Source organism: Pyrus communis, chromosome 5 (assembly GCF_963583255.1).
Source record: "Pyrus communis chromosome 5, drPyrComm1.1, whole genome shotgun sequence".
Lineage (NCBI taxonomy): Eukaryota > Viridiplantae > Streptophyta > Magnoliopsida > Rosales > Rosaceae > Pyrus > Pyrus communis.
The window spans coordinates 21,434,812-21,458,165 of record NC_084807.1 but is presented as its reverse complement, the minus strand read 5'-3'; the positions used below and the strand labels follow the sequence as shown (position 1 = coordinate 21,458,165).

General features: G+C 38.0%; 3 protein-coding genes and 1 pseudogene across 4 annotated transcripts; 1 reads left to right on the top strand and 3 right to left on the bottom strand.

Annotated features, from left to right (window-relative positions):
- The first annotated feature begins 301 nt into the window (after positions 1–301).
- Positions 302–3,014, top strand: LOC137735025 (uncharacterized). Of its 2 annotated transcripts, none has more exons than XM_068474383.1 (8): positions 302–491; positions 588–834; positions 1,028–1,421; positions 1,516–1,653; positions 1,741–1,900; positions 1,981–2,134; positions 2,235–2,375; positions 2,485–3,014. In XM_068474383.1, the coding sequence occupies exons 1-8, from the start codon at positions 391–393 to the stop codon at positions 2,677–2,679; spliced, it is 1,530 nt and encodes a 509-aa protein (XP_068330484.1). In that variant the 5' UTR covers positions 302–390; the 3' UTR covers positions 2,680–3,014. The 2 variants fall into 2 exon arrangements, with proteins under 2 accessions (XP_068330484.1, XP_068330483.1); XM_068474382.1 differs by having other exon boundaries at positions 573–834.
- Positions 3,015–3,047: 33 nt separating this feature from the next.
- Positions 3,048–3,745, bottom strand: LOC137735026 (V-type proton ATPase subunit G1-like; annotated as a pseudogene).
- A 1,408-nt stretch (positions 3,746–5,153) lies between these two features.
- Positions 5,154–9,858, bottom strand: LOC137735069 (uncharacterized). The gene is made up of 5 exons (XM_068474438.1): positions 9,541–9,858; positions 6,756–9,339; positions 6,530–6,656; positions 6,325–6,426; positions 5,154–6,172 (listed from the first exon to the last, which is right to left on the bottom strand). Exons 2-5 carry the CDS (start codon positions 9,317–9,319, stop codon positions 6,005–6,007), a joined length of 2,961 nt encoding a protein of 986 aa, XP_068330539.1. The 5' UTR covers positions 9,320–9,339; positions 9,541–9,858; the 3' UTR covers positions 5,154–6,004.
- Positions 9,859–10,001: 143 nt separating this feature from the next.
- Positions 10,002–11,575, bottom strand: LOC137735070 (caffeoylshikimate esterase-like). Its single transcript, XM_068474439.1, has one exon. It carries the CDS (start codon positions 11,402–11,404, stop codon positions 10,259–10,261), a length of 1,146 nt encoding a protein of 381 aa, XP_068330540.1. The 5' UTR covers positions 11,405–11,575; the 3' UTR covers positions 10,002–10,258.
- Positions 11,576–23,354: the final 11,779 nt, after the last annotated feature.

Below are 23,354 nucleotides of genomic sequence, written 5' to 3'. Positions count from 1 at the left end.
TGACTAGGGAGGAGTACAAGATGATTTTTTAATGTCGATAGAATCTCCTTCAAAATGAAGCTTGTAAGCATCGAGTTTTTTGAAAAGTTTAGAAAACTGGCATTGACACTTCAAAAATGTCATAATTGATTCCAACGTTCTAAAAAACGACAAATTCGTACGAGAATAACAGTATTGAAATGCCAATAGCAGCACCCACACATGATATATTTGTGACCCTTGTAGAATCTAGAGCAAAATATCTTTACCTGGACCCCTCCCTTTGTCTTTCCTTATGACATATAGAGTGACACCAATCGTTTTTCTACTAGGGTCCGCCTCCAAGATTACTGGGAAATCGCTTAAACCTCAAATCTACAGTCCATCTATCATCCCTAACAACACACACATATGGAATCAAAACTCTTGTTTTCATCGACATCAACTACCACCTTCCATCACAAAAGAAGAGTTCACCAAAACAGCCCAAGTATTTGCATAAAACTCAACACGTATGAAATTATGCATCTGAATTAATTTTCTGCTTTCTCTTCGCTTCAAATGCTTAATTTGATATAAATACATATATGTAGCACTGTTCCTCTCAGAAGTAGCAGCTCCAGCTACAATGCTTGTTCCTGCCACCAGCTGCTGCTCCAGCAGCAGCAGAAAAAGCACTCATCATTTACTCCGAAGGCTTCTGCAAAGAATGCACAGACAGGTCCTACACAGTTGGCACTAAACCCTACCAAGGAGCCCAAGAAGAAAGGAACCATCGCTGGCGCAGTTGCTTTGATCATCGGTACTAGTATAGGCTCGGGGATCCTTGCACTCCCGGAGAAAGCTTCTCCAGCAGTAATTCTTAAACTCCCTCTATCTGGTTTTAATTCTTAAACTCTTTTAACTGTTTCTGACCAAATTTAGAGCAATCCTTTTTTTTTTTTTCTTGACATAGAGGATTAGGCGAGATTAGCTCCTTGCAAGATGCAAACCCTTTTTGGTTGTTTGGTGATTTGTAATTACAACTCGATTTTTACAAATATGGTAGGGATTGCTTCCAAGTTCAATATCCATGGTGGTATGTTGGGGGTTTCTCCTGATCGAGGCGATTTTGCTTGTCGAGATCAATGTAAGTATGAGGAGGAAGAAGCGAATCGAAGACAATGCTGAAAATGAACTGGAGGTGATTTCTATTAGGACTATGGCCCAAGAGACTCTAGGAGACTTTGGTGGAACTCTAGTCACTCTGATTTATATTTTCTTAGGCTACACTTCAGTCATTGCTTATAGTTCCAAGTCTGGAGATATTCTCTTCCATTTGATCAATCTTCCGGCTCCAGTTTCCGGCTTCTTTTTTACCATGTTTTTTACCCTGCTCATCGCCATAGGTGGGACTCGAGCCACTGATCAAGTTAACCAACTCCTTACTGCTTCCATGATAGGTGGTGCCATCTAAACTAATTTCTAGATTTTGTTGTCTTTCTGGAGAACATTTTTGATATTCAGATGTCACATTTGTTCACAAATGATTTCCAGGTTTATTACTAGCAAAAGAGGTGCTAGCAGTTGTGTTTGGAGGGTGGTCAGGAGTAGAGGGAAGTGGAGATTGGGGGAAGGTCCCCGCTACGGTACCTGTGATTATCTTTGCTCTGGTGTATCATGACCTAGCACCCGGTAAAGCGTCCATCCTCTGATGAATTGAACTTGTTCTTGTTGTGAAAAGTTGACACTGTGTTATATAATATTTGAGTCTGTTTGCAGTTCTTTGTGCTTATTTGGGAAGTGATCTCGCACGCCTAAGGATTTCGGTATTTCTTGGTAGTCTTGTTCCATTGCTAGCATTGCTCGTTTGGGATGCAATTGCACTTGGCCTCTCTGCGCAGGCCGATCAAGTTGTTGACCCTGTTGAGTTGCTTATGAGGTAAATCCAATCTCTTACACTATGTTAATTGCATTAAGTTGACATAGTTTGATAATCCCATATTTTTTAACTTGGTGTAGGGTGAAATGGAGTGGGGTTTCATATATGGTAGAAGCTTTCTCACTCCTTGCAATTGGAACATCATTAATTGGTACTCTTCTTGGCTTCTCTGAGTTTTTCAAAGAACAACTTAACAACCTCTCGTCGATATCTTCTCCCACGCAAACACTCGAGGTAGCTTTGAAGTTGCTCTCCCTAATAATATGTTGCAAATAATTCTCTAATTCACAGATCAAAGCATGTAGAGCACTAACATACTGCTTAACAAGAGCAGAAACCGGACATCACATTCGAGCTGAGAAAATGGTGGGGAAGAAATCAAATTAGCCTTGCAGCAGTGGCAATGGTTGTTGGTCCATCTCTTATTGTGTCGACTAGTATTCCAGATGCATTCTCTACTGCCACAGACATTGCTGTAAGTATAAAGAAAGAGCCGAATAACTGTATCAACTACAAAGATATTAACATTAAAAATATAGGAAAACAAGCAAAACTTAAGGACTTTTGACTGACTCTTTTTGCAGGGAGGGTATGGTATGACAATGCTATATGGAGTTCTACCGCCGGCAATGGCGTGGGCGATGCACAACAAAGAATGTGAAAATGAGGAGCAAAAAACTTTATCAAGAGCAAGGCCTGTACTAGTTGGGGCAGGACTCTTTGCTTGTGCAATAGTGGGAGAGCAAATCGTGCAGGATATCCTCGCATTTCATTCCTAGCAGGGACAAAAACGAGGTACCAGACTCAGAAATTAAACTAAACAACATGACTCTTTAGATCAACGAGGCCTTATGGATTTTCTGCTTTAGCTAATTTAGTGTTACAGATAGCTTTGCAGCAATCAGTATTAGAACACCTTGTTCTCATTTCTCACCCATTTGAGCATCGATAAAATGATTGCGAATGGATCTTTTTATTCTATAAGGAAACTATTCAACAAATACAAGTTGCAAATAAATCTGAAGACGAGAGAACACAAGCATAACTGTTACCAAGCAGAAAGTCTCTTCCGATTGGGAAAACAGGGAAAGAAACATAAGAAGGCAATAGAGTAGTATTTAAAGGTGGCCGTCAAGCTTTTGCATGATTATAGTTGTAAGTTGTTCACATTCATCGCGTAGTTCATAAGCATATGCACAATGTCATGCGATCTTGCAGTCTCAGTTTTCAACTGATGAATCTTTGCCTCCGTTTGTTGTTCAAGCCGCTTCACATTAGCACCCAAGTTTCCACTTCCCTGTATGATGATGCACAAAAATTCCGATTACCTTGTGAAACGCGTATAAATTGTGGCACTCGTAATGACCAAAAGACAGACTTCAAAGTTCAAACTCCAAACTCCAAAACTAATTCCATCCTTTCATACTTAACAAACCAGCATTCCATCTATCTTCCTAAAATTCAGAATTTGAATCGATTTCCATAGACAGCTCAGAGTAAACGAAAGTGGTAGTTTCTGGTGACTCGTGGTATTAAGTTATTAACAAATCTATATTGTTCCTTATTTATGTGTTTTTACCTCGGCAAGTTTTCTCTGAAAGTCGATTTCCATTTGAGCGCGAAATTGATCATTCTCCTTCTCAGCTTCTTCCTTGACCTGCTTTAACCTAGCCATTTAAGCTGGAGAAAGGAACAAGTGAGTTTACAACTTTAGAACAACAGCTTTGGAATAGATAGAAAGCGAAAATCGCAGTTACCATTTCTGGAAGCGTTTACAATACGCTGAGCTTCTTGTTCCGCAGTAAGTAGCTGTTGGACTCCGTTTCGTGCCATGTCGCCTTCCATTATGATAGCACTAATGTAATGCCATGGAATTACAGATGAAGATAAACTTAGTACTTACAAAAACGAAATGCTTCTTGCAGTAACATAATGTGTTGGTGAATTAGACCAACTTGGAGGAGTCCTGCCCTAAAAAGATTCTGAGAACTAATCATTTCTTGATGAAGAAAAACATGATCTTTGTGGTTTAGTAGAAGAAAGCTAATACCTTAATCATTTAACCGAAAAAAAAAAAAAAAAAAAAAGTTGAGGTTCCACTCAAAACCAATTGACGATAGGGAGGGAGACACCAAAGATCATTTAAATTATTAAACAAGGCTTTAATTTCCTGACTCTCTCCTACTATATCAAACCAATTAAAACTATGCACAATTTTGTGACAATTGTGCAAACTGTGATAAATGTTAATTGGTTTAAAAGAAACAAGATAGAATGTGATGGCTACATGTACATATTCATGAAACATTAGATCCGATCGAGCAATTTCATCATCAAATCTTGGTCCATGAAAATTAGATCATACCTGAGTAACCACAGATTGGTAAGTGTTCGAAGATTCGGCAGCACTTTTACGCTGGAACTTGGTAACTCTTTTGCAACAAACAAAAAGAACACCGCCGTTTAATTCAGAATTTTTATTTTTTTATTTTTAAACAAAAGATATTATCTACACTAAAAGAAAGGGGATAGGCTTAGCTTCATAATGTGCTAGCAATAATGTGTTTCAAATTCGTCATTGGCAAGAATTGAACCTAAAACTTCTTAATTACTTATAAGTGAAGAGGAATACCACTAGACCATAGTACTAAGTGGTAATTTCCTTTAAAATAGTAAAAATAACATAAAATCTCGGAAACTTAGTTGTATTTAAAACAAAAAAAAAAAAAAAAAGAATTAGGCAACGTTTTGCAAGTACCACTTGGATTTAGGCGTCGATTCATTATATGTTGAGGTCATATTAAGTACGCTAGCTCTCAAGTTAGTAACACAAGTACCTTTGATAGGGGGTGTAACAAATCATAACTTGTCGTTTCTCACTTATTTAGGAAAAAAAAAAAAATTGAATCAATACGTCACCTTAATTAAAATGTTGTTGTAATGTGTCACCTACTATTAACTACATCCATTTACAGACAGAAAGTACCCTTCTAACAAAGTTGTGTTGATATTTCAAAACACCAAAACACTGTTGAAAAAGGTGGAAGTAATGTGGAAATCACACACAACTTTTGGAAGAAAACATAGACGAAATTATTACTTTCAGCCATTGCAGCAAAAACGTTATTTGCTCAAACTTTTCTCGGTTTGTAAATAACAAATTGCAACACGTCCATATTTCATGCTACATTAGTCCAATTTTCTCACATAATTACAAATAAACTTTCAAGAAAACAAAAAAAAGATTATGATATGAAGAAGTCGTACGACATTTTCAAATTTTATTGGAAATGCAAGTTTTTCAATATTAAGGAAGAACAATCAAATAAAAAATTGGATTAACAAGTATTCGTTGATGTTGGTCTCTTCTACTCTCTCCTCTCTCACTCTAATTAACAAGACGTGTAAAAATAACTAAAAATCAAAGATAGCTTCTCCTGGCTGCAACTCCATAGCGCCCTCGTCTAATGTTAGCTCGACGTATCTTGTACACGTAGCCACCAAACCAGATCAGTCCTACCCCAATCAACACTCCAAACACTACCCCTGCCTTCTGTCCACCACTCAGTCCTCGTGAAGACCCTTCGCTATTTGTAGGTGGTGGAGGTGGTCCAGATTCTGATGTTGGTGATGGCGGTGATGGTGATGGTGATGGTGATGGCGATGGTGATGTCGTTGGCCCCCCACTGGGCGCAGGCCCTGGTGCGCCCACTCCAAATTGGTTGAAGGAAGTCACAAAGTTAACGTAGAGAACCAAAACTAGGACACAATAGGAGCATAAATGTAGCAGCTTGGCCATGGGAGAGCTTTTGGTTTCGAGTGATGTATAGAAAACAATCGAGAACTTGAAATGCAGGTTCATATATGTACAAACTAGAGCTGATTATCCTTCACCAAACCAGAAAAGGACAAGAAGTAGACGGCGAAAAAATCTGTTACTAAAGTATCAAGGTAAAACGAAGGATGAGAGCTAATGCCAGCTTGGTTTTGTCTTGCTGTTTGGTCTTCTCATAGTAAAACGAAGGATGAGAGCTAATGCCAGCTTGGTTTTGTCTTGCTGTTTGGTCTTCTCATAACATAACATAGTATAGTTCGCCGGCCTATTCAGAAATGTTGTATTTTGTTTCCTTGTTGGTTTCTTACTGTATTTTCCGGCAGCATAGTGTTTCTGTTTGTATTGTCTTTATTTTCCATGGACATGGACATGTCATTTTTTGATGCGTTGACAACTCTCTTTAGTTCCTTCTTGATCAATCTTAAGATGTCCGAGACCTGCAGGAAATTCAAGTGAGAATAAACCAAGATAAACTATTCACATTTCCAGAGTAAAACAGAAGTTTATGCATTATAGACAGGATTAATTAAGCATCAGTAAACGCAGAACCTTTCGGCCCAAGAAATGGTGAAAAGAAAACATGGATTACCTCAAAATACTGCTGCAGGACTGGTGAATGATGATGCAGTGTTGTGTATGTTTTCTCAAGAAGGCCTACAAGAACATCCACTTGATCACCAAGAAGATCAACCTATATATGACACACATCAAAATTTCCAACCAATATTAAACTTAAAATGATTTATTCGCAATCAAATCAAAACCAAAAATATTAATTTACTGCAGCTGAGAACCTCAGTTTCAGCCTTCCAGAGATCATGACATCTCCGAGTAAAAGCGTCCTGATAAACTGATTCCTTTTTTCTCAAGGAGGAAACAAGCTTGACAAGTGTATCTAAACGATCCTTCATCTTGTCCAATCTGTAAAGGAGTAGGATTGCAATCTGCTTAGTCTACCAGAAGAACACTAGAAGTACAATGAAAGCTTTACTGAGGAATGACTTGTACACAGAACAATACCTCAAACAGTTCATTTCTAACTTTTCGTTTGTCCTGTGCTCAAAATCTGCCAACGCTAGTGAAAATCTGAGGGCAGGTGCAGACATAGAACCAGATGTGTTTAATCGAATCTCTTCATTTGCTTCCGATTGGCAATGAGAAGGCTCTCGGTAATCTGCAGAAACTACTGCAGGACTCACTCGATTATATATCTTTTCTGAACCGTCAACTGAGGTGCCTAAACTAGACCCCAACTGACTTCCTCGAGCCTTACTAGCTAGTTTGCTGCTCACTAAGCCGAAAGTATGCCCTTTCGTTATTAACTCTTCGGAACTAGCACTCAGCACCAGATTGTCCTCCACATCTATCTTTTCATTCAAATTCTCCTCTGCATTGACATTTGTACCTTTCCGTAGCCGGTTAGCAGAGAGCATGCCATTAGAGATTTTTTCTTGATTCCCAGACTCAGCTTCACTGAAGAGGACACATGCATCTTTAAATGCCTCCACAGTGACAAATTGATATATTTCCTCCCTAACGAGACTCTCCATCTTCAAAGCATTTATATCCATCTTCCATTGCTTCATAGTTTCTCTGATGAAAACCGTATGGACATCCTCCCTGATAAAACTTTCTGCACTCTGAAGAAACTTCGTGGTTACAGTATCTCGACACTGATCCAATTGATCACTGGCAGTTTTAACTACATCTTTCACGGTCTCAGAAATAGTAAGCCAGTCTATCTCTTGTCTGAAAACGCTTTCGGTTTCATGACCATCTATGCATTCATTCCACTCCTTGAACATTTCCTGCAAAAGGGTCCAGCATACATCCTCTCTTATTGTGCCTTCTAGGAAAGTACTATTTTCAGCCCTCAAATCCTGACACTTAACTAATCCAATCTTACCGTTTGAGCCATAATCCTTGATTGCCTCATGAATGACGGTGCAATATATCTCTTCTCTATATCGAGATTCAATGTTGTTACCGTCACTGTTTTCCTTCCATTGATAAACCATTTCCGCAAGAAGAACCTTGCACATGTCATTCGAAATCGTGTTCTCTAACTCATAATCATGTAACTCGGTGCAATTTTCTTCTAGCATACCTTCAAGAAGAGTAACATAGGTCTTGTCCATTATCACGGCTCTCAAATCTTCTTCTTCTTGTTCTTGCTTCGCTCTCGTCCCCTCATTTTGTATTTCATTTACTGCATAAGGTAATTTTTCCATCTTCTCCCATACATCTTCCAATGTATCAAGTTCCAAGTTCTCTTCGCGACTTGCATCAGATTTCGGGAACCTGTGCTCCGTGACTGTTTCTTCCTCGTGATCGAACTTGCAGTTATTGAAAGTTTCACCCAGTTTAGCATCCCAATCTCTCAATTTGTCCAGTCTCAAAATAATTTCTTGGACCTTTCTTTTCAAGCTATTTTCTTGCATCCCCATCTCTTCTCTCCTGCTGGACAAATTCAATTTTTGTTGAAGAATCTCTCGCTTCAGCAAATTCAGCTCTTCTGCCTCTGCACTCTTCATCCGGATGATGGACTCGTGATTCTTTATCATCTTTGAAACATAGTGCCCTCCCTCCTCTTCCGTTTTCTCTTCATGGAGTCCCTGCATTAAATCTTCAGCCTTTAAAGACCGCTGCTTTTTTAAAGACCACTGCTTTTCCGGCTTTCCATGACTAAAATCTTCTGGTGAATGCTTTTTCCCTCCAATACTCATCCAATCAACACATTTTGCTTCAACCTCATTCTGACCTACGAATGACTCTAAGTCGCAGCGCAAGTTTGCAACCTCGTTCATCAAATCAGACCAATACTCCTTCAAGCCTAGAGAAACCTGATTCTCCTTTTCCTGAAAATCCGTCATACATCCTTTGAGCAAAATTGACATTGTATCTTTCTCAACAGTGCATCTCCATTGCTGCTCCATTGGCCCAACATCAAACTTGAAAATGGCATTCTGCATTTTCCCGAAAGCAAGATCCAAAGTCTTCTTCAAGATCCACATGTCCGAACCCATCTGCTCAATCCTCTTGTTGTTCACACCTTCTACTACTTCCGGATTTCCTTCCTTGTCCTTGTAATCCGGCTCGAGCTTCTGCCTGATATTCAAAACCTGTTGATCCACTGAATTCTTCAACTCACTGAAAAATTCGTTATCTCTATCATCACCATCATCTTCGTCATCATCCCGACTTAATCTGTTATTAAGAATGTACTCCTCAATCGGCTCACTTCTTGTTCTTCTTTCGATCTTGATATTGGTGCTACTGGAACGCAGCAGCGAAGCCAACTCCAAATCCTTAGCTTTGATTGCCATCTCAGACTCCTTGAGACGCCTTTGAAGGCGCGTTCGAATTTCAGACAAGTCTTCCAACAGCTGCTCATAGCTGCTCTCGAGAGTGTAGCTGTCCGTTTCTTGTCGAACAAACTTCAGGCATCCTTCCAGCTGCATTGCAGCCAATTCATAAAATCTCGATATCCCATTCAAGCGCTCAAGAACACCTTCTTTCGACTGCATTTTTTCGTGCGCATTGTTCATTGCTTGGTGCACAATCCACATCATGGTCGAATCCATTCTTCTTGATTGTTGTTACACTAAAAATCAACAAAAGAAAATTAAACAATTAAAAGGAAAACTCATCGTCTATGGTAGAACACAAAGAATGTGGTAAATTGTTAACAGTAAAATAAAAAGGATCTGGAATTTCTCATATTTGCCCAAGAAACGTGGGTTTGTATGACCTATTCCAAGGTATCATCTCTCATTAATTCAATTCAATTATATTCTCGTAATACCTCGGATGCAGGGATACATGCATGTAACATGCCCGCATTACAAGCCCGTATTTTTCTTCTCCAAGGCTTCGCCAAGACAGTCCACCTTTTTGGAGTCGAAAAGACTCACGGCACTTTAGCCTCTAATCGTCACTATTGTGTGATTCACCAAAAAGAATCGAACCCACTAACACTGATTCACCAGTAGGAATCGAACCCATCAACACCAGAAATTGAACCCAAAACGTGTCATATGAAATATAGACCATAAATTCTTCTTTTACCACTAGATCACTCCACGTATTTACAAGCTCGTATTTGGATACCTAAGGTTGGAATATTTTTATTTTTATTTTTTTGTTACAAAAGATTAACAAGCACATACTTGGTTTGGGAATTTGGGCATACCCTATTAAATTTTAATTAGAGTAATGTTAGATAGACTAAATTTGTAAAAAAAATAACGTGCCACCAATTAGAAATAAGCACGTTAATAAATACTTAATTAATAATCCAATCATCAATTTTCATGTCATTTAGTTTATTAAATTTAGTCTACAGTTTTGGTTTCCCTTCCATTTCTCTTTTAATTAATTAATGTATTTTATTTAAATTATAAGTGACATGGCATGCTTCCATTGGCAGCTTCTGCTTCTTCTTCCTGAGTCCAAGTTTAACCTAACACGGTGATTATCAACAAAACCCCACTAAACTCAGGACAAAGCCCTAGAGTTCTAGACTAAGCACCATCTCTGCCACCATTCGAGACGGCGGCGCGTTCAGCTCGAGTGCGAAGCCACTCCACCATTTCTCCGAACACCAAGTCCACATTCTCCTGGGACTCGCCAATCAGCTGGTGCCACAAGCCCTTGTGGATATTGATCGTCTTGTCCTTGCTCGACGCGCGCCTGTACAACTCTTCCACGCACGCCGGGTCGCAAAGGACGTCGTCGCCGCCGTGAACTATCAGCACCGGCACCTCCACCTCCTCGAATCTCCCCTGCAGCTCCTTGCACACTCTCAGCAGCTCAAGAGCCGTCGATGCGCGAGGCCTCGCCACCGGCCTCCTCGGGTTCGCCAGCGCCAGCTTCCGCTTCCACTCCTCCTTGAACGACACGTCCGTAATCGATCCGCGGGTGGGGACAACTCGCCACGTCGGTATCACCGCGGCGACGAGAAATAGCAGGTGCTCGAGTGGCCACGGCGGCTTGAACTTGGGGCTGATCCCGCACATGGCGCCATTGAGGATGAGGCCATCCCACGCGCCGCTTCCCTGCCGGAGAGTCATGAGGAGTGCGATGGCGCCACCGAGGGACTCGGCGTAGAGGAACGAGGGGCGATTCTTCGGCGCGTGATTGGCTCGGAATGAGTCGAAGAAGGAGATGCAGTCGTCGACGACGGGGTTGACGTCGGGGATGTGGGCGGCGAGGCCATCGGAGAAGCCGTGACCCTGATGATCAATGGCGCAGACGACGAAGCCAGACTCGGCGAAGTGGACGGCGGTGAGCTGGACGAACCAGCTGGTCTCGCCGGTGAAGCCGTGGACGATGGCGAGGGTTCCTACAATCTCGGTCGGAGCGAGCGGGGTCCACCACTGGGTGAAGCGCTTGAGGCCTCTAGGGTTTGTGAAGTACTCGGAGGCGTGAGAGACGTTATGGCGGGAATAGAATGCCTCTGGGGTCAACGCGCCGAAGGGGCTTTGTTCGTTCGCCTCCGCAATCGGGTGCGCCATTTTGGCCTTGGGGTTGCTAAAATGCGCTGGGGGTGGGTTACTTATTGTTGGTGCTAGGTTTGGTGGTTGGGCAGTGTTTGGTTGGAGTTGGGTTTTGATGGGAGGTGTGGGGTTTGACAATATTAATGGTGAACGGGATGCATTGCAATGCATTTGGACTCTAATGGTGTTTGTTGGTTACTATCAATGTACAATTGAGTTGTGTTAGTGCCCTTTGCTTGTGTCACCGTCAAAGTCGCTAGTAGATGCGAAATTTAAAGAGTTATGCTGGTAATAGTTGTGTGTGACGCTATCATAATTGATAGGAGTGAAATCTAAGTGTTATGCTAGCTTCAATTGTACGTGACACCCTCATACTAAAGAGTTGTGCTACTCACCTGTAATGCTATCACAAACGTTGGTAGGTGTGAATTGTGAAACCAAAAGATTTGTGCTAATGTGATAAGTGAGTTGTGCTAACATTGGTCATGCATAAATTTAATGATTCGATTCGATCCCATTTCATTGCTAATGGAGGTGTAACCATATATATGCCAAACCAACCCTACTACCACTCTAGTGTTTATCGCCCATTTAGAATCCAGTGTGGGCGGTAATACCTTATGTATGATGGCTGAGCTTCATAGAGCAATTTCGTGTACATTTTGCTTGTCAAAAACTTGAAACTATACTTTTATACATAGAATGTGAATTACAGATTGTAATGTGAGATCGACGTATTAGCATCCAACATTGTAGCGTCGTATTAGCTCAAACAATATAGAAGTCCGTTAATCAACACTTAATTAGTAATTCAATCATCAACATTATAGATTGTAATGTGAATTACAGATATCCTGCTCCATAATTGAAACAAGAATTAAAATTTACCTTGTATCATCTTCTCTCGTTGACAAATACCCCGAGTGAAGACTCTACATATTAGACCAAACCTAAGAAAGACTGTACATTATTGTCTATGACGTTCCAATCCTAGATTCTTGTCGTCAAAAGACAGGACTAGCCTCTTTGTCCTCGCAAGTTGAAAGAAGAAAACTCTCATACCAGATGATCAAATTTTCTAGATCAAGTGATTACTCGATATAGAGAAACAATAACATATAACTTAGGAGTGTTTGTTGTCAGATAAAGAAACATGCATGGGCAAACCGAATCTCATTAGCGTATGGTATGACAAACGACTGTGGCAACTCCTCGCAACAAAAATGGACATCACCAATCTGAAGAGACCATCTCAGCTAGGTAAATGAGAACAAATTTCCTAAATATAGAAATAGCATCCTTAATCAGCATCAAATCGGTTAATCTAATCACTGGCTCGTAGTCAAAACTCAGACTATAGTACTATGTTATCTTCACAGAACACACAACTTACAAAGCAGCATTTCCATGACATGCAAACTTAGAGAAGCAAGCAGATTATCCTCTTACCATTTCATGTAAGTTTAGGCTAAGGAAGATGCCATTCTTATTGCTTTCCAACTGCACCAAAAATATATCACCACTTAGCCCCATGTTCAAGCATAGTCGAGCATGCGCACACGTCATTGAATCTTTCGACGTAAACATGTAATTAATCTGTTATTCTATGATTCCTTCTCGCTTTTCATCCTCTGGAGGTTCCATTCGAGCTTTCTCAGGTAGGCGAGCTTGAAGGAGTCTCTGATCGTCGCCGACGGCAGTAGATGCATGGCACTCTCTCTCTCTCTCTCTCTTCCTGCACTGTTTGATCTTCAACAACGGAAGAAATGGAAGGAACTGTCCGTTTCAACAAGAGACGCGTAGTAATTGGCTCGTAAGCCAAAGTTAGCGTAAGACTTGACCAAAAAAAAAAAGTCAGCATAATGTCTTTATATTCAACTTATATGAATGAAGATTTTAATATCTAACTAAATATACGAGGACGAGAATTTGAACGATGCACAAGGCTCGAGGCTGTGCTTAACCCACATGTCTACAACATCCCTTCATCTGCTTGGTTACATTACTAAATTACAACTTTTAATTAACTATTCGAACAACTATGACAAGCTTTTTCTGTTATATGGGAGGAGATCCAACCATGAACTTTTTTATGTCAAAAACTGATTAAAAATTAAGAGTTATAGCTCTCAATTTATGTGAAAATCCCAATTTTTGGTTGAAAATTAGAAAATTCAAGAAAAATACTGGTAAGACCCAAAATAGAGTTTCGAAAGCCACAACGGATTTCCACAACAAGAACATTTGCGGGATGTCCAACTTGAATTTCATGAAGCATGCGATGCTGAGAAAATGCCAAGAAAATATGGATTTTCAAAAAATTAGCGAAATCGATTAAAAACTTGAGTTATAGTTTACAATTTTTGAGAAAATACGGTTATTTGATTAATTTTGTACTCGAGTTCAAATTTCTTTCCTTATAAATAAGAAGAATAGTTTAGAATATGCCATGACTAAAAAAACTATTTTGATTATGATGAAATCGAAACAGAAACAAAAAATTATATTCAACTAAGTAATAATTAATTTTCGTGTTATAATATGGATAGGCAACGAATCTATGCTTTACAAACGGTTTTAATACCAATCTACATGTTAATATTGAAATGATTATATCTTTTAACGGCATTCCAGTACCACACAATAATTTCTTATCGAACATGAAAATTTCCCTTAGAACTAAAAGTAAGTGTCTATATGAAACGTGCTCCATTGCAACGTTGTATCTTATTTAATGCAATTGCAAACCCCACACAATTGAAATACGCCCTTTTGGATCATTGAGTGAATGAGACTTTGGAGAAAGATGATGATGTAGAATTGATAGTGATGTGGAATGACTTGGTCCGTCGGATCAGATAAAGTGTAGAAATAGATGATGGTAAAGTGTAGAAATTAGCTCTAATTGCTTATGCTTAAAGCATAAAGGTCATCTAAACTCACTCAAACTTGTTACATTTAGTACAGGGACAACTCATACTTAGCTATTATCTTAGTCAGCTTGTGGAGTTGTAGGTTTGTTATAACTATTTGTAACTAACTAATCCTAGTTTAGTGAGTTAATTAGGTTTATTTAGTTACTAAGCTTTATTTGGTAAGTGTATATATATTGAGTCGTAATTCCTTATCATTAATAAAGAAATACACAAGCTTCTTTCTTATATGGTATCAACCGCCTCTTTGCTAACCACACTTCAATCCTGCTTCCTATGCATCCTTCATTCTTGCAACTTCGATCTTCGATCTTTATCTGAGATTCGTATCACATTGCAATTTAGGGCATCCTCAAGTTCTTTTCCTACGAATCTAGAAGTTGTTGTTCCCAACTCTACTCCTTTAAACCCCAATTTCACACCGATGAACCCTAATTCTTTGATTTCTTCGATTACGGTTTAGAATATCGGTTGTATGGTGCCTACGAAGCGTGACAATTACCTGGTTTGGAAAGCTCTATTTGCTCCAATTTTTTGCCGATACAAGCTCAATTATTACAATTACCTGGTTTGGAAAGCTCTATTTGCTCCAATTACTTGGTTTAGGACATTTCGTTTAAACATTTAGGCCGTTTAATAACTGCTTTGTTTTTAGTTCTTAGTTTTTGTTTTCACCTTTTTAAAAACTGAAAATAAATTTGCCCCTGAGCTTTCACTTTTTAGTTTCAAATGAAAATTGAAAGTAGTTACCAAATAAATTTTCAGTTTCCAAAAAATTAAAAACTGAATACCAAAAAACCAAAAAAATGAAATTGTTATCAAACGACCTATTAGAGAATCAATCCCAAATTAATCTACACCTGCAAAAATTGTACAAGTTAAAATGATTCGAGACTCGAGGGATTTTCGTACCTGTAACTTTGGAATGTACCTCGCTCAAGCTCAATGGGGTTTTCATACCTGAAATTTAAAAAAAAAATGTGGGTGTCCAGAGAAAACCAAAGTGAGTGAGAACGAAGCAGACGAGGCTGGTGATGGGTGCCATAAGTAAATTTGATTAACTTGTTGGTAATTTTTGTAGGTGAAGTTTAAAGAAGAAGTGGCGGTGGCTGCTATTTAGAATTGCAGATGGAGATTCCTTATCTAAACTCGTTCAAACTTCTTACATTTCGTCTTTACTTTTTTTTTTTTTTTTTTTTAATTGAAAATTGAAATCTTAATTGGTAACTACGTCCACATTTTGAAGGTATCATCAGGTCCTAGGATTGACACCTGCTAACAGAAAACTACCTTTTGGTTTTTTAAACCCCCACAAGTAAAAACCATATATAACTACCCTTCTGCCAACACTATGATTTCTATTAAACCATTTTTTTTAGTTCATATAAAACAAGGTATATACATTCAAGAAGAAGATTGAATAATATTAAAAGAAAAATCTCATAATAATAGTTTGAGCTTGTTATATAACGTTATTATCAATGTTGTGTAAAGGGTCAACATAGGTTCTATTTACTATGACTCTGCTCAATACTAATTTTTTCATACAAATTTGAAGGCTCCATCGCTCTTGTTTGATTAAAATTTTCCATGATATTACTAATATTTTTTTTCTAATTTCTTTCATTAGCTTAAAGGCCCATCCTAGCATGGATTTTTTACTCCGCTCGCCAGTGTTGCAAACCTTACACAATTGAAATACTCTTGAGTGGCGAGGTCACCCAATGAATATGGAATTGGACTTTTGGATCAATGAGTGAATGAGACATTGGAGTAAGATGATGAAGTAGAATTGATAGTGATGTGGAAGATTTGGTCCGTCAGATTAGATAAAGTGTAGACATAGTGGATGGTAAAGTGTAGAAATTAGCTCTAATTGCTTCTCTTCAAGGCAACCCCTTATGCTTAAGCCTTAAAGGTCATCTAAACTCGTTCAAACTTCTTACATTTCGTCTTCATTTTTTTATTTTTTAAATTGAAAACTGAAATTTTAATTGGTAACTACTTCCAATTTTCAAAAAGAATAATACCTAAAAATTATTTTCTTGAGTTTTCTAAATTTAGTCGTGAGTTTTCACTTTTTGGTTTCAAATGAAAACTGAATGTAGTTACAAAACAAGATTTCATTTTTCAAATTCAAAAAATAAAACTGAAAACCAAAAAATAAAAACTAAAAATGAAATGGTTACAAAACGACTCATTGGAGAATCAATCCCAAATTAATCGGCACCCGCAAAATTTGTAAATGATTAGACAATTTACTAACAAGATAGGCGAATGTCAATGCTGCGTATCCAATACAACAGACTAATTTCTCCTGATCATACACATTGCATAACAAAACACATGTACAATACATTCATCTGCAGCTCCAATAGGTTATACAATGTTTTCCATGATCAGAACACCATCTGCAGCTCCAAAACCAAACAACGCCCCTTCATGATCACTTCATCGAACGAGATCAAACGTAGCCGGTCATGTCGAACTTTGATCGTTTCAACATACATACATATGATCGCACATATATATCTATATATATATATATATATATATATATATGGTGTTGATTAAGTTTGAACAACAATTAAATGCAGGTAGCTGCAATGATGAGATTACACAAGGGTTGCAAGTAGAGGGTGTGCAAAACCAAAACCCAAGGGAGAGAGACCGAGGGGATTTTCGTACCTGTAACTGCTGAATGTACCTCGCACGAGCTCAATCGGGTTTTCATACCTGAAATTTTGAAAAAATGTGGGTGTCCAGAGAAAACCAAAGTGAGTGAGAGCGAAGCAGACGAGGCTGGTGATGGGTGCCATAATTAAGTAAATTTGATTAATCTGTTGGTAATTTTTGCAGTTGAAGTTTGAAGAAGTGGCGGTAGAGGGAGGTCCCTTTGGTGGTGGAGACTGAGGGTGAGGGTGAGCTCTTAAGAAGAAGTGACGGTGGTTGCTTAATTTTGAAGTATTGCACTTGTTTGCCGTGCTAGACGAAGCAATCATAGAAGCGTGCACACATTTTCTTTACTTGTATACTCCATGTTTCAGTTTCATATTTTTCTTTTTATCTCTCTAATCACATGACTAATCTAGTTAAAAAGACAAAAAAAGGGGTATGAAATATGGTGCATGAGAGTTTTAATCGTAGGAGAGAGTACTTAGTATGGCAGCTTGATAATCAAGTCACTCTCACAAAGCGTGAGAATGTGTGATTGTAAATTGTACCTGCATTGGGTCACATGTACCAAAAGCAATGCACATTCCTCTATGAACCATTCAGCTAGTCAAATTACCCTACCCAAGTTTTTTTATGTGACCGTAACAGCGTTACGTAATGTTACCAATCACCTATTATATAATAGTACGTGACAATGTTACGTTCACGTTGAAAATTTTCTATACATGCTGATAGTGTGAAGTAATATGCTTATAATACGTTTAAAAATGGTAAGAATAAGGGTACACATTATGTTTATGTCACTCCTTCGGCCCTTTGAGGTAGAGGTATTGGAATCTAGTTAGTCTCAACCGAGTGGCAACTCAAACTCAATGTGGGTGAGGTAAGACAGGATCTTGCTTAGCTACGTAGCTAACCTCACTTGATCTGGTAAACTGTCTGCTAGCTATTAGGCCCATCTTCAACTTGCTTGGTTTCCACCACAAGAAGCAAATTACAGCCCACTTCTGTTTTAGGCTTTTTGAGGAATGAAAGGGCAACCCACAAGGCCCACCCAACATTAAAGATAAAAAGCCATGATCCATATTTTCGTATTTTGGGCTTTTGGATGCTGAAAATAAAAGTGTCAATGGTGTAATCAAGCAGTCATCCCATCTTATATTTGTTGAAGTTTCAATACAACGTGTCTATGTTTGAAACTTTCACTAATTGAATACAAGTGGACGTGCTCAATTTACCCATCTTTCAATAAAAATGGCCACGTAAATTCTTTTACTTTTGATTGTATCCATCTTTCAACAAAAAGAAGCTGGTGTACAACACTCACACATGAATGAGTTTGTTTTCCACTCAAAATTAACAGTGAGGTCCACCTTTTGAGTCATATACATTGTTTTAAAAATCTCAGCCTAGAGCCGTCTAGGCGTTAGGCGGTTGGCCACCGTTCCGACTAATGCTTAGGCGTTTGAAAATTAAGAAAATGCGCCTAGACCAACTGAAGCGCCCTCATAGACCCCCTAGGTTGCGATTCACTTAGACAGAAAATAGATAACTTACATTTTTTTTTTTTTTTTAATAAATTGTAAGAGACTTATTAAATACTTAAATGGACACACATTATATGTTTGTTCCCATGTTTTTCCTTATATTCCAATACTTCAGAATATATATGTTATTTTATTTTGTAGTTTATGATGAAATTATATATATTTTAAATATAAACTGACACTTATTTACATGGAATATAAGATCTACTTAAATTTGCTTAGTCTGTCTATGCCCCGCCTAGCTGCCTAGGAGCTAGTCCTATCATCCGACTAGCGTCTAGAGTCTTTTAGAACCTTGGTCCTATATGAGATTTTTTTTTTTTTAATTTTTAGGTCTCCCTAAGCAACGATTAACCTAAGTTTTCTACCTAAGTTAAAACACTGACGATAAAAATTTAGCAAATTTCCCCCATATACAAAACCAAATAATGACGATCAATAACAGCAAAAATAGCAAGAGAGAAGCATCAGAATCTCGCCGCAGAGTCCAACGACCACTCCATCACCTCCACGAGCCTTAGAATTGGTAGCGTTTTCCCGTTGATTTCGCATTGTGGGCTATTCGGCTGTCTGGCGGCTCCGGCTTCTTGGCCGTCAAGCAGCTTTTGATCGACTGAATTCTGTGATTCCTTCTCGCTTTTCATCCTCTGGAGGTTCCATTCGAGCTTTCTCAGGTAGGCGAGCTTGAAGGAGTCTCTGATCGTCGTCGACGGCCATAGATGCATGGCTCTCTCTCTTCCTGCACTGTTTGAACTTCAATGCAGGAAATGGAGGGAATTGTCCCTTTCAACAAGAAGAGGGACGCATAGTAATTGGCTCGCAAACCAAAGTTAGCATACGACTAGTTCCTCCTTAAATGACGTCGTCAGGTTTTTTTCTTTTCTATTTTGTTGACTTAGACGATACGTTATCCACTAATGTTTTCCATGATCAGACCAAAAGGCAGAGGAGAGGGATGGTGGAAACCTAAATAACAAAAGGCAGTAAAAACTGACGAAAAACGGCGGACAAGCGGCGATGGATGCCGAGGAAGGGGCATGAAGCCAAATCTGAGACAAGTTCAGAAGAAAAATTGAGACCAATTTCAAAGAAAGCTGGAACAAAATTTAGTAGGAAATTGAAATGATAGAAAAAAGGAAGGAGGATCAAAAAGAGGGGCTGCCACCGGCACCCAAGCCAAAGGCTAAGGCCGGCCAGTACAGTTTTTTTATCTCTATTTGTCTTTCAGCGAGATAGATCTTTGAGAGAGAAAAGCTGAACTCTCCTCTTGTTGATGCAAAGAAAATCTCTTTTGTTCAACGTATTGGATGACGATTTTAACGTCTAATTAAATTTATGAGAACAAGAATTTGAACTTGATGCATAAGATTGTATTTAACCCATCTATACAACAAGAGCTTTTTCACTATGTCCAAAACATTAAACGAAACACCACATTTCCAAAACATTAAACAAAACACCACATGTAATTCCTCCAATGTATAATCACATATGGTGTTCCACCCTCTGTCCCCACACTAAAAAAATCTCTCATCTACAAGATCCTTCCATTTTATGTGTTTTCTTTTTTCCTTGGTTACATTACTAAGTTATAATTTTGGGTTATTTTATACACACCTCACAATGTTATGAATCCACCCCACATCCAAAAAATTCCTCAAAAATTTCAACTTTGTCCCTCATATTTTTGAAGCCGCCCCACCCCAAAAACAAAAAGAAACACCAAACATCTCCATTCCACGAGTTCCCATCCCTAAACCCCATTAGTATCGCATCTCTGACCTCTCTCGTTCTCTCCCTACACCCTAAGTCCCAACACCCAAACTCATCAACCCCGTTTCCAAAGAAAATAAAAAGGAATGTAATAGTCCTTCACTTCAATTAAGCAATGAAAATCCCTAAATTCTAGAGGCTTTATACTCGCAAAGAATTGTAGAAACATGCAACTACAAAATGAAATTAGAAGTGCAGAAGTATAGATCAAATCAACAAGCACTAGTTGTCTTGACAATTGATGCCAAATATCAATTACAAAGAATTCATACGAACAAGAAGATGAACTTTAGAGAATGTGGTGCCATGGTAAGTGGATAGCTGTGAGGTGGTTGGCTGCCGGCAAATAATTGGATGGTTGGATTTTCCTTTTCTCACCTTAATTCAAATAGGGGTAAAAGAGGAAGTTCACGTGACAAACTTTAAACGTGAGGTGTCTTCATAAGATTGTGAGGTGTTAATAGAATTACCCTATAATTTTTTATTAATTATTTGAACAACCATGATAATCATGACAATCATTTTCTAGTTATACCTGAGGAAATCGAACTATAGACTTGTTATGTTAAAAAAAATAATAATAAAATAAAAAATAAAAAATAAAAAGATTAAAATACTAATAGTTATAGCACACAATTTATGTGAAGATACCAATTTTGGTTGAAATTTTGAAAATTCAAGAGTAGTACTAGTAAAGCCCAAAACAGGGTTACCAAAACCGTAACGGATTTCTGCGACTAGAACACTTATGGAATGTCCAACTTGAATTTTATGAAGCACGTGATGCTGGGAAAATGCCAAGAAAATATGGATTTTCAAAAAATTAACGAAATCGATTAAAAACTTAGAGCTATAGTTTACAATTTCCGTGAAAATGCAATTATTGAGTTTTCTCAAGATTTTAGTTAATTTATCACTTGATTAACTTTGTGCTCAAGTTCAAATTTCTTTCCCTATAAATCTCTAATCTCTAATATTAGAAAGCTAGAAGACTACTTTGGTGTCTTAAGGCTTCACCAAAAATTTCTGGACTAAAACACCCCCAAACAAAAAAATCTAAAACTGATCAAATTTGATACATAAAAAAATGCAAGGGCAATTTTGTCAAAAATTTAAATTTATTTTATTTAAAAAAAAAAAAAAAAAAAAAACAGATAATATAAATGAACGTGCTGATCAAACTCCATTTTTGGAGACAGATAATATACGAAAATATATAATAAAAAATAAGAAAATAAAAAGACAACGTGGAAGAAGAGGGGTAGAGATAGAGAAAACTGTTGCAATTGTCGTCAGTTTTAAACTCCCCACTTTGAAATTGCTATAAGCAGTTATTATTTGGTTTATCTCTTTCTCCACCACTTATAAACTGAATTGTCTCAGCCTATTGGGTATTTTGTATTGTGTTTTTTACTTTTTTTTTCTTCTCTTTTTATTTATTTATTTTTTTTTTTTTCTTTTTTGTCTACTTCTCCTCTTTTATCTTGCATTTTGATTTTGAAACATATACAAACATATTGCAGGGAGCGGATGGAAAGGTTGATGAAGACGAGCACAACCGTTCTTGCGAAAAGTGGAGGAAGAGATAGGTGGAGTGGTATATTGTTGCTTGATTAACGGATTCAACCAGGTAGCTTTTTCTCCTTGTCTTCCTTTGTTTATCAAAGTTTTGCTTCCATTTGGATTCCGTTCAGTTTTTAAACTCCCACAACTTTTTATCATAAATTATCCGGCTGCATTTAGTCCGATACAATATTCTGATCTTCGTCCATCAAAAAAAGGTTTTGGTCAGTGATTCCCCTCATTGGTTTTCATTGCAGTTTGGTTTTAGAGTAAATGCAATTCCAGTTCCTGAAGCTCGAAGATGACAAGGTTAACGAAGGTACGTTAATGTCGTGTTCCTTTTGAATATGTGATTGCCCTTTTTTCTTTCTTCCATTCAGTCACCTGTTTTCCTATCAATTTTTATGGAAAAAGAATTTCACTACCAAATTTTTCAGGGCACAAATTCGTATGTAATCCCTCCTACGTGTAATAGAAGTCTGTAGGGTTTATGCTTCGATTTATAGTGATGGCAATAAAATTATTGCGATGAAGACCTCCCTTGCTCTCTGAAATCCTAAACGGATCAACGAAATGATAATTCTCAGTGACTTCTCCTTTCTCTTTCTTCACTCCACCAGTTTGGAAAATCCAAGGTTTTTTCTGCAATTTAAATTTCCATTGAAGAATTTCATACTAATTACTTTTCCTACGGTTTTGTCATTGAATTTTGTTTCAAATGTAAACATAGGGGTAACCAAAGTATACAAACCAACCACATGTAAAGGAACAAAACCCTAGTGAGCAACGTGCAGAACAGAAAAGTTCATAAAGTAGGTTTTAAACATAAACCTATTTGCTACTTAATTTCTTAATTACACACCTACAATAATCTCAACTTCAGATAAGACATTATGATTAAGTACTATCACCAGCTCCAGCAACTATAGCCATCACAACCATGAACATTAACACTTGCCTTTCATCAAGCTTTTGCTACTTTGTTTATAAGAGTGCGTGCTTGAACTAATTTTTTATTGTACTATATGTCTAGTTAGATGTAGGTTTGCTTTATCTTCGACTCCACGAAGCTTTGTCGAAACAATCATCCTAACAAGTTATACCAGCTCAAATCACATCCGTTCATTGTACATTATGCGGTCATAAATTATTGTGTGTTGATTATCACGCATCCATCTAAGCTTTTGTGATTCAATCTTTACGTAGTTGTCAACTACATATTGCTGCAATAGGCGACCACCACGAAGTAGAAGCGATTCGTCGTGTTGACGGATCTAAAATGATAAAATTCATTATTCAACACAATATAAGTTTCAAAAATTAATATTGTATTGGTACAGATGAAGCTCTTAGGTTACCTGAAGAACATACGAATAATAGTCGCAGCATGTCACTTTTCTGTTGTCGTTAGTTCGAGTATTCACATCCCATCCATACATTCCATAAGGTAACAACAATGGATATTGTAAAGGGTTATAGTAGCTGACACAGTCTTTGATACTCTTAAGTTGACCATTTGTAGTTTGCATAATAATATCTCGACCTCTAATATTTTCCAATCCTTCACCACCTACTATGATTGCAGCAACCTGAGATGCGGACGGTAAACAATATTGTCATTGATTCGCG